Source organism: Zerene cesonia, chromosome 17 (assembly GCF_012273895.1).
Source record: "Zerene cesonia ecotype Mississippi chromosome 17, Zerene_cesonia_1.1, whole genome shotgun sequence".
Taxonomy (NCBI): Eukaryota; Metazoa; Arthropoda; class Insecta; order Lepidoptera; family Pieridae; genus Zerene; species Zerene cesonia.
Window position 1 is genome coordinate 6114716 of NC_052118.1, and position 11501 is coordinate 6126216.

The 11501-nt window shown below is 32.2% G+C and overlaps 1 protein-coding gene across 2 annotated transcripts in view; it reads right to left on the minus strand.

The window, feature by feature from the left end:
• LOC119833675 (serine/threonine-protein phosphatase rdgC) overlaps window positions 1-11501 on the minus strand; it is a 37981-nt gene that overhangs the window by 2276 nt on the left and 24204 nt on the right. Inside the window, exons 9-14 of one of the 2 annotated variants that reach the window (XM_038357800.1) lie at window positions 11147-11218; window positions 5238-5423; window positions 4814-5069; window positions 3182-3330; window positions 1642-1744; window positions 68-1000 (exon numbers count right to left, since the gene is read on the minus strand). In XM_038357800.1, the coding sequence (XP_038213728.1) occupies window positions 783-1000; window positions 1642-1744; window positions 3182-3330; window positions 4814-5069; window positions 5238-5423; window positions 11147-11218 (984 nt within the window). In that variant the 3' untranslated portion in view covers window positions 68-782. Of the gene's footprint in view, window positions 1-67; window positions 1001-1641; window positions 1745-3181; window positions 3331-4813; window positions 5070-5237; window positions 5424-11146; window positions 11219-11501 lie in introns of those variants that run through there. The other variant, XM_038357799.1, reaches the window with a different exon arrangement.

An 11501-nucleotide genomic window follows, 5' to 3' on the forward strand; every position in this document is an offset into this window, starting at 1 on the left:
ATGTAGTCACACTCTCAGTGTGGAAATACTTCATCAGTGAATATAATCATAACTAGTAGGTAGGTACCTAGATCTATTATACAAGATCGCAGTCAAAACCAAATTATAATTTATCGCTAAATTACAATAAGAATTTAGTAAAACTTTTTATTCTTAATTCATAGCAAATATTTTAAAATGCAAACCTACATTTAATTAGGAAGGTATAACTCGATGTCATAAGAAGAAAATTAGGCTCGATTTAAAATGCAATAGATTATTATTAGACTGTTCTAACCAGCATGCAGCTACCTACATAATTTAAACCTTCACTACTGAGGGCTCATTATGTACTCAAATAAAAATCTACTAAGTTACATGCTTTATATATTATGCACTCACAATGTACTAAATCCTAAATTTTAATTGATTTTTCCATGAGTACATTAAACATCGGTACTCACAACGAATAATATATTCAAGCGAAATTCAATATAATATGAATGCCACAATAAGCCCCCGATAGATTTTAAAATCCATAGCACAATAAAGCGTTATTAAAAATGTCATAAATCGGCAGTGCACGTTCACATGTCGCTTTCCAAGAGGCCCGGTCGTCTGGTATCAATGCGTTCGATTAACGCTATTTCCTCTGCTCCCGTGGAGCTACTTTGGCCGGCGATAGTAACCCTTCTATTATCAGTCGGTTTTTTGAAGTCATCGTCCATTCTCAGTAGTTCGATTTCGACACCAGTTTCATCTTTATCGACCGCTGTCCTGCTCGGATAGCGGTCAAGCTCCTGTCAGGTGGCCTGCAGTTCAGCCAGTTGATGTTCCTCCTCGTGCAAACTCTTTTCAGCAAGACGAAAGCTTTCTAGGAACTCGTTGAGATCGACCAGGCCGTCCTTGTTGATGTCCATGAGCCGGCAAATATCAACCAATTGTTCTTGTGTCAAAGGATTCGGCATGTACTTACCGATAAGTTGACAAGCTTCTGAGAATTCTTCAAGAGTTATATATCCTGTTGATATTGAGAAAATGAGAAATTCTAAGAATTTTACGGAGGAAAAACAGGCGCTTAAATGATTTTAATCTACTTAAGTCCATTTATTAAAATATTTTGTAAATAAATTCCATGAAAATCTTGCGCCGGCGAAGGACAAACCCCTACAGAAGACAGGCGTGAAATAGTAGGATGCTATTGTGTACAGTGAGAGGGGGAGGCCCGATTCCTTTTCCTCACCCTTCCCAGTCCATTCCTTTTTTTCAGTCGTCAATCCTATCCTTATTAGCGGGTAGCGCATTGGCAGAGACACTACCCCTGCGAATGTTCATGGGCGGTGGTGATCGCTTGCCATCAGGCGAGCCACCAGCTCTGTTACCTGCTATGACATAAAAAAGCAAGGATAAAACCTTACTTAAATCATTCATTTATGTAGTAAAAATAATTCAGCTCATTCTTATTGGTACATAGAAGATGAAAAGTAGTTTTGATAAAATTACATAGTCAATATTACAATAGGTGTAGGGGTAGGGTCAGTATACCACTTAACATTGACAACTCCGCTTGTTTAAATAAATAAAAAAATTAAATAAATAGTATAAACAAAACAGACGGTAAATCCCTGGAAACAAATTACACTGAAATATCAAGACTCTTACCCGAATTGTCTTTATCTAAAATCTTGAATATGGCTTCCAAACTTTGCTTGTTCTTATAAAGAGTTTCAACTACAGTTTGAGTGTCGGACTTTCGACCAAACTTCTGCAAACAAAAGAAATATAATATTCATGTGACCTGCATGGCTATGGCCTGTAGTTAGAAACTAGTTTGAAATTATCTACAATTATGGCTCATATGACTTCAAATTGATTATAAAGTCAAAACAATGTGAAAATATCGCAATTTTAACACAAAAATTAATGCTCTAATGCTTTAAAAATAAAATATCAAATATTAATTCAAATATTAAATATGAAACATTTAAAAATCTCCTTTCATACATACATAGTGGCACCTGAAGTTAATTATTTACAGAATGATGTAAGAAAAAACTTTTTTGCTCTTTTACATCTTTCATAAATCGCTCAGTTATCTGATTTCCTTTAGAAGCATTCAACAGTGAAAAATATTATAAAGCTGACGAAACAAATCGATATGAATGAGTGCTTTCGTAGCTGACTATAAAAATCATCTCGACTCATTTATATCCATTGTTATTTTCAAACGAACATTCTATAGAGAATATTTGTAACAACTTTTTTTTTCATTTATGAAACAGGGAAATTGAGGAAAAACTGAGTAATTTTAAAACAGAATCTTTAAATATTAACTCTTTAATCTCAGATTTGGCGATTGTGAATTATGGAAACGATTTCTACTTATATTACTAATACGTTTACAATATTAAACTATTGTCACAATATCGAATAAAGTGGCACATTTCCGATTTTTGATGAACGACCTTAAACGTGTACATAAGTGAGCCATCTGTCAAGAAACATGATATACCACCCACGAAAAATATATTTTCCTGAATATTCAAAGTAAATATTGCAGTGTACGGGAAAACTGTTAATTTATATATAAATTGTAAATATTTAATTTATTATAAAGTTGCAAAATCTATCAATTACATAAAAATGAGTCCCTATTTCGCTTGGGCACAGCATCAGTCATGAATTCATTTGTTTCATTGTGTCAGTAGAAAAAGTTAAGAAATTTGACATTTTTTTTAATTAACATGCATATATTTGCATATCATACCGATAAATAATCACATACATTGCGTAATTCACCTCCATGTAACCCCTTAGCATCTGGGTATTGATTTGAAATATGCCTACGGCTCTTGATTTCCTAGACTAAACAATAATACCACACGTTAATCATGCCAACATTTGGTGACGCGGCAAACGTATCATTAGTACCATCGCGTCTCGTGTCAGTATCTATCGATCTTGATATTTAACAAACGCCTTCTGAATGATAAAGATATGATAAAAGCCTATTATTATCTATCTGTACTAATAATATTGGTCGATCTAATATTATGCTAAAAAGCTGAAATAACCCGAAGAATCACTTCATAATAATATGTTCCATAAATCATTAATACACGAATTGTTTACTGTTCTATTTGCTCTAAGTAAAACCGAGTATATTTAAATAAACTTAATGTTGAAATATTCTAAGACTTACATTAGCGGACAAGTCAAACGTATCCATGTATCTGACGCGCCGCGTGTCGGGGTCAGTTCGAACCAACTTGTCTTTCAGCATTCGCCAGGGTAACCCCAAGTGTGTTGTTTGTTCCATGGCCGTGCACCAATCGCTGATCGATATAAAACCTAGCCAGAACATATAGATACTATGAAGCCATTGAATGATAAAACATTTCTATAGCTATTGAGAATAGTACCGCATTATTTGAATCAAATTTATACTCAAGTACCTATACTTTGTGTTGGAGTATTACTGAGGTTAATAAATCCTCATACAAAATTGGCAGTTCTCTGGAGTTTACATTATATAATTATCAGGCTCCCAAGATAACTTCTAACTTAACATATAATAATAAATGCTTTGATGTAATTACACATACTTACGTTACTTAATCAAATCGTAATAATATCATATAAAAGTGATACGAAATACGACATAAGAACTAAGCCATAATGTTGCGTATATTGCTATATGTACACGGGGAACACTATTGATTTAGCTCTGCCTATATGTTAAATTGTCTGTAACACTATGATATTTATGTTACAATTAAAACACATTTACTGTTAGAACTCGTTTTTCCTAGTCAGAACTACTAACATAAATATCTGATTTAGTTAAAACTAGTTTTTACTAGGTTAATCGCGTTCTAATGAAAAGCGGGATTTAACTGTAACAATTATACAAAATAAATCAATGGCAGTGTAGGTATTGTCAATTAGCTTGTACCTATCAAATAGAAACTACACCAGTCACACTCAGGAGCTATTTATAATGACGTGGAATGATAACAATGCGTTGTTTCGAATAACAACAAAACAATGGGTCGTAGGCAAACTCTCATTGTAATCCAATTTTCCTATTCCTCCGAGATAATTTAATCGATTTTAAATTAACCATGTAAACTTATTTTGCTATCTCTAGACAAAGAGAATTAAATAATATATTTGTGCAAAGGAAACATTGCGTTCTTCAGAGAAACTTGCAGTTCGAATTTATAATTTCTTAGTTACTTTTCTACAGTCAAGAGTTTTTCTCATTCGGAATGGAATGCAGTATTTAAAATTAAATAATATTTTTAATCAGATATTCAAATTAACATTCGTGATTAGTACAAGCTATATAAATGTTCGTTAATATTTCTGAGCACTATTAAAAATAATATTTTGATTAAGAAAAAAACATAGAGAATTTTATTATTTATTATACTTTAAGCTTAAAATTTGCTGTTTTAATTAACGATCGGACATTAGATAAAATACTTCAATAAGTTTTGAGCAGATGAGTGACATTTCCAGATAGCCCTCATTTATTTTAGCCAAAAGTTTTACCGAAATCAAAAGATAACTAATGAAATCAATTCCAAATAGACGTTTTGGTGAAAATTAGCTTTAGTAAAATATTTTAGTATAAGCACTGATATTATCTTTTTTATGAACATAATACGATAAAATTAACTTCGAGTAGGTGTGCATATAAAATGCAACAACAAATATCCAACTTTTATACATTCCAAACTATATTGTGATATCTCACCACAAAGTTTTGCCGGCTTCGTTTATAAACTTGCATAATATACGAAACAACTGACGCATAAATACAACTCACCGCTCTGATCTGTGTCCATACTTCGGAAAGTCGCTTCTAGTTGCCTTCGAGCCATCACTATGTGACTGTGAAGCTCTCTCATAGCTGATGATTCCACTAGACCAACTCTCTGCCGGAATGTCAGTCGTCTCGTTCGAGAAACTGCGGCTGTATACTGAACGAACTGACGCTCAAGAGAATTTCCGCACAGCTTCAAGTAAGCACCTTTATTCGATCCCAGTTCATAATAGTTTGACGCCGAAAATATGGTGATGACCTGGTAAATAACGCGTTATTGAACACACGATTTCTTTGATATTTTCAAAACCGTTACAATTTGTGGAAAAAGATTGAAAACTCTTCAAAATATAGTTAATCGTATTAAAACTCTCTAACATCTGTTTACAAACTCAAATTTTAATGAAAATGTGAAGTAACTACTTACATTCCCATCGTGCAGTAACTCATAACCACCCGGCTTACATTCGTGGCTCCTAACAATGAAACTCAGCTTATTCTTGTGCAGGAAGCTCGCGGTGACGTCAGGACCGAAGTAAGTGCCTGCGCCGCGGAGAGCGTTCGCCACACAACCGCCCATGCTCTGAGGATCCGACCACAGAATGTCGAACACCTACACGGAGAGTAAACGTTTTATGACCTTTTTCATCAATTTAAATATGAATAATTTAACGTTGAAACTCAATTACTATGATTGTAGTCCAGTTGTTAAAATTTTGCTAATTCAATAAATAAATTCAATTTGATAATTCGAAAGAAAATTTTCAAAATTAAAGCCTGAATTTTGAAATGATATTAAATTATATTTAAAATGTCAGAACGATTCAAATGATTATTTCATTACATCTCATAAAATTATTTACACATATAAACACAAGGCTTCAAATGGAAACCATACTTTATCATCGTAATTTGGTTGTTTGAATAATATACCCCGTTATACAATAATATATTAAAGTTTGCGTCGTCATACTAATTCACTGGATAAATTGGCGGTGTCTCAGATAATATAATACTATACACGGAGTGCTCGACACACATTAATTACGTTGCACTTGCGACGATACTAGTTAACAAATTTGAATAGAACTATATGGAACATAAATCTAGTGTATTTGTAAAGAGCTAATGGTTCAATAATTCCTAAAAAAATATGTGGTACACATATAAGCGTAATTGGAGAAATGCTCAATGAATCATGAGCACATCTATATTTCATTATCACATGTAAGTTCGTCAGAACCGAATTGCCAATCTCGAGCAAAATAATTAATCGAGGGATTATCTGAGCTTATTCCATCATAATTACCACAGTGACGCATTGTTCAATTCTTGCGCTATTACTTACAGATGACTAATAATTTATTAATACGATGTGCATGAAAAGAAGAACAATGATCGGGCTAATTATTTTCGTGATTACACGTAGGGTGCGCGGTTCGTACTCTCCAATATAACTGAAAAAAGCTGTTTGCATTTCCTGATTCACCCTCGCCTTAATAAATAGAATCGTGAAAAATGATTCCTCGATGAATGGGAAATGAATAAAAGAATAAATAGATTCTTTCGTCGCATCGTTAGCTTCGCTCTCGCCATAAATACGTATATTTTAAGATATAAAAGTTCTTTCATTTCGGAAGTGTCCGTTATCAAAGTTTTTATGACTCAGCATTAAAAGGCAATCGTATTTTTATATTTATGACATTAAAACATTTAAATTTGGTCACGTCTCTCGAGAACTCAAATTTTATAGCTTGCTACCCACTATGATAATATTAATACGAGTTATATTTTTATAATGACTCATAATACCTGATAATATTATTGAACTGAAATACGTAATCTTTCCAAGGCTATGTCTCAATTAATAATAATAAAGGAATGCCCCACCCCTCATATTGTATGAAATGTTCTTGTAATATGTGAATAATTATTGATATGGATATAATTATTAATCATCGAAACCCAAGAAATAACTTAAGTAATTAGTTATTGCGACTATATTGCCTAAAACTATTTGTGTAGGTTTGTTAGAGAGCAAACATTACGATATTGATCAAATCGAGTGAAGTGTTGATATTATGAAGTTATTCGCTGTGTCACTGTATAATAGCACACTAATTGTGACATAAACACTAAAGTATACCCATTATCTATTATTATCAGCTGGGTGCCGCCCGCCCTGCCCTAGTTTCAACATTTAAAATATCAATTTAGCATTAAATATAAATTTTATCTGTTTCTTTTATTCTTGTTAATGTGCGATAAATTAAATATAAATATGATGTTTAGTTATAGCATTGAAATAAATGCTTTCTAAATGAGAAATCTTGATAGAATAGAAAAAATCCCGCCTCGTGATCAAATTTTTTCTCTTCTTTCAAAATTTCTCATAAATATAAATACCTCAATGTAATGTATTTATGGAGACATAATAGAAATAGTCATTGGTAAAGTACATAATATCACCTTTTCGTAGAGTACATATTATTACCACATGTAGGTGAGCTCACATTCTGGTTTATACCACTTAACGTGTTGTGTAATCTCATATTTACAATCGACTTTATTTCAATATCATAACCAATATTCGTAGTTAAGAGATCTTAATCAGCAATAATATGTCTTATTATGTATGCATAAACAATAAGTACGCGACGAGTTTAGTTAATACCATAACATACTCGTCTCTTGGGTGTAATAAAACAAAATTGTTATTTAATGGAAATTTCAAAGAAACATTATAATTATATAGCAGTAAGTATGGAAAATAAAAATTTAATTTACCTAATGACGATGGCGCAACACAAACCTACCTATTCATAAAAAACTGATTGTTATCAGTGTAATAAGTATTACTCGTAACACAATGTCACAAATTATGATTATTAAAAGCATGTAGTTACCAGTAGCAGTTGTTCATTCGATCCATTTGATCAAATATAGTAACTTTAAGGCGAAAAATATTAATGAATACATAATAAATTACTCCAAACTGATACAAGGGTACATACTGCTCTGTGACGGTTTTCTTAAAATTAATTCCAGTCTCATTATGCAGTATTATGCTACCTCAGTAAAAAACATTATATCAGAGGATACGTTATTTGAAGGATAAAAATGACGTCTACAACTTAACGAGTCTTTCAGGCACTGATGTCAAATACCCTGACACGTGTTTCGTTTGCTAACGAAGGTATGTCTGCGACGTGAACGCGAACAACTGATCCGCTTTTAGTAATTTGTTTGAAATGCGTATCAATCTTTAAAGAAATATGGTAGAAAAATCAATTTAATCTTATTCAAATCAAATGTTTGTTTCAAAACTGTAATAAACGTATCAGTAAAAAGTATTATTAGGTAGCAATCTATTACGTAAAAACACATACTCTATATTTATGAAGATATATATACATATGAAATGGCACTTGGAGTAAAGTTCGTTATGGACAAAGTGTCTGTCACGGACGACAATTTGCGAGAAGAATCTATCCCAAGAGGGCAAGTTATTCATAAAGCTCCACAGTCGCATTGAGCGACGCAACCTAAGTAAATCGTATTATGTGGGATCGAAGATAGAGCCTCAAAATTGGTTGGCCGAAAAATATCGTAAATTGAGTTACAATATCACAACTCACTTTGTTATTCTGAAAGTATTAACAATGTGGATGCTAAGTTTAAGTCTTCTTTAGAACCCTTGAACTTATTTTATGTATTTGCTATTGCGGTATATTAAATTCGGAGCAAAAAAAGTTATTTATCTACTTGATTTTATGATACTTTTTAATTTTCATTTATTTTTGCGAGCTTATTTTTAATATTAAGACAAAAATATAAATTTTTCACTAGCCTACTTCTGAATGTTAAAGTAAATATTTTGTGTAAGCTAACATAGATTTTAAGTTCGCTGTTATTAATATACTCCGTAAAGTTATTTTTTCATTGGCATCCGTGATATCCGTGAAATTTATGAAATAACATCTGAGTTGCGTGTTATCTTCTGCCCTATTTTATTTATTTAATAAAATAAATAAGACTGATGTACATTTTAAAAGTTTCTCCGTAATCGGATATTTCTTTCAAAAACTCCCTTACAGAAGCTAATATGGGTTCCTAATACGATAAAAATATAAGTAAACAGGTTCCAATGCGTCATTCTCAACCTGATTGATGTCTGTCTTCCGCTAACCTCTATGCTAAAAAAAGTAAAAAATTTACCCATAATTGTACTTCTACAATGTTACGATAGATGTATGAAAATGTACAAGTCGATTACTGTTGTGTTAATCTTAGAATCTAACTTCTAAAATAAATGCGAAATCTTCAGAATATTAAAATAATGAATCAAACTGCTTAATTCGCGTCAATTCCATAGATAGGCACACGCTTATATCACATTTCCCGTGTTAAAAATATCCAAATTTTATTTTGCACGAACATTGGTTTCAACTCGTGTTTGGAATTCTGTCACGACTCGACATGAGTATCAATGTCCGTAGCGGATCTCCGCCCAACTTCCTGAAAAATATTATTGGGCGTGAAAGTTATCTCTTGCTTCTGTATGGTATATTTACGTAAACTTAACATAAGTTTGTTATTTTCAACCTTATACCAAACTTAGCTTCCAACCCCGGCTTAATTAATAAAAATGGAATTATAGTTTTCAGAAATAAAAAAATGTAGATTGCCTAATAGTTTCTATTATAATCTAGCTATAATATACATACGTATAGTTATTTGAGTATATTATTCCTAATTTCACCAGAACCGAAATTTGGTACTTTCATTTTGTAGAGACAATTTTTTTAATGCACTTAATACAAAACGCTTATGAAAACACATAAAACAATTGACAATATTTCACAAACATCGTCTATAATAATCTATATAATATAGTTACGTAAATATCTAGTTGGGGCAAGTTCATCAAGAAAATTCCATTAACATCCCGCCCGATATGAGATGAAGTTTCATGTAAACGATCTCAGTCCTTAGATCTAAGCGATAAAGAGAGATGGGAAAACGGAGTAATACTTACTTACAGAGTAAGCTATCTTACGAGCATTAAGATTGCAAGGCCATGAAGTAAACGAAATCTGGGTGAAATGTTGTATACGAATATGGGCTGTTGAAAGTATCACAATTTTTTAATTCTATGAAAAAGGAGTATTTGCCTGAATGTAAATGGCATGTATATATTTATATCTAAAAGTGAAATGAAAAAAAATCACTAGGCGATTCACTCGATCAGTGTGAATTTTTTCTTTTTTATTCTTTTATTAATCTTCCCGGAATTAATATCCGAGACCTTGAGCGATTTTACGCATTTTACTAATGAGGTGGTCAATTCATTTTTTAATACCACTCAAGATTTATAAATGTAAGATCTGAAGTAATTTTCAAAGATGATCACAACGAGGAGTTCTCTTGATTTCAGGTGTATTATTCATATTTCAAGTTGTAGCCTTCTTAAAAATGAGAGACCTTTCGACTCGAGATGAAGTGTCCCGATTCTCTAAATGCCATATTGAAATAATATCTGTAAAAGCTAACGACTTCTGAGTCGGCAATCAAGCAACGTAATCTTATTTATAGATTGACGAATATCTCAGAGGAGGACCAGTTAACGAGCTTGATATCGCAACTCGATTCACTGAACATAACAATAACTCTATTATAAACACCATGCATAAACGTTCTCGGCAATATACATTTAAATAGCGTTAATTCGAATTACGTCAGTGGTGTGCGTGTTATATAAGAATGATCTATTTAATACTTTTCATGGAAAAAAGTTATGCATCAATAAAAAATAAACAAGAGCTATCTAATTTTATGAACTTTTCGAAACTTTTTAGGTTTCCCCTTAATGTATTTTTTATTAAATATACTAATGCTAAGTCTGATGATGCTATTTTTATGTGTGGTATCGCATAGTAGGTCGAGTCTCCTTTAAGTTAATATAATTTGGCAAAGCAAACTTATACTAACTCGAATTTAGATGTAAGAAATGGGAACATTATTGCAGTTGTGAAAAACTTTTTCCATTTTATATTAGTACGGTGTACAAATACACATTACACATATCTGGTCGATTCATAAAATTAGATGTATACCAATTTTATAATTACAACGGTATAAGTTATAACTATTATTTAAAGTCCCATAAACTTTACGATAATGTGAGAACCATTACTGATCCAAAACCGACGTCTACGCGTGCCAACCCATTAGCAGTAAAACACTTGAAAATGGAATACTCAAGCTCGTCAAGCAATAAAATAGTCGATCGATATTCGAAACCGTTGTATGAATGAATGATAAATGTTAGCTCACCTGTTTCCACTCCACCTTATCGATTGCTTCCGACGAGCCTTCAGCTACTGGCGGCCGCAGCAGCGACGCGTACTGAAAACAAACATTGGTTTAACCAAACTTAAATAGTATTCACAACAAGTGTCCCTACAATGCCAAATATCCAGATAACTAATGTTTTACCAAAACCTTGTCATTCATCATTTGGCAAACATCTCACTTGTAGTGCAGTCGTTTTAGGCTTTAAACACCTCTCTCTATGTACGGAAACATTCCTAATTAAAGATGAATTTTGCATGTAAGTAAAAATAACTCGGTCGAGATTACTTTTAAAAAAATAATTTATTTAAATAAATTACAATTTTTACTTAATCTA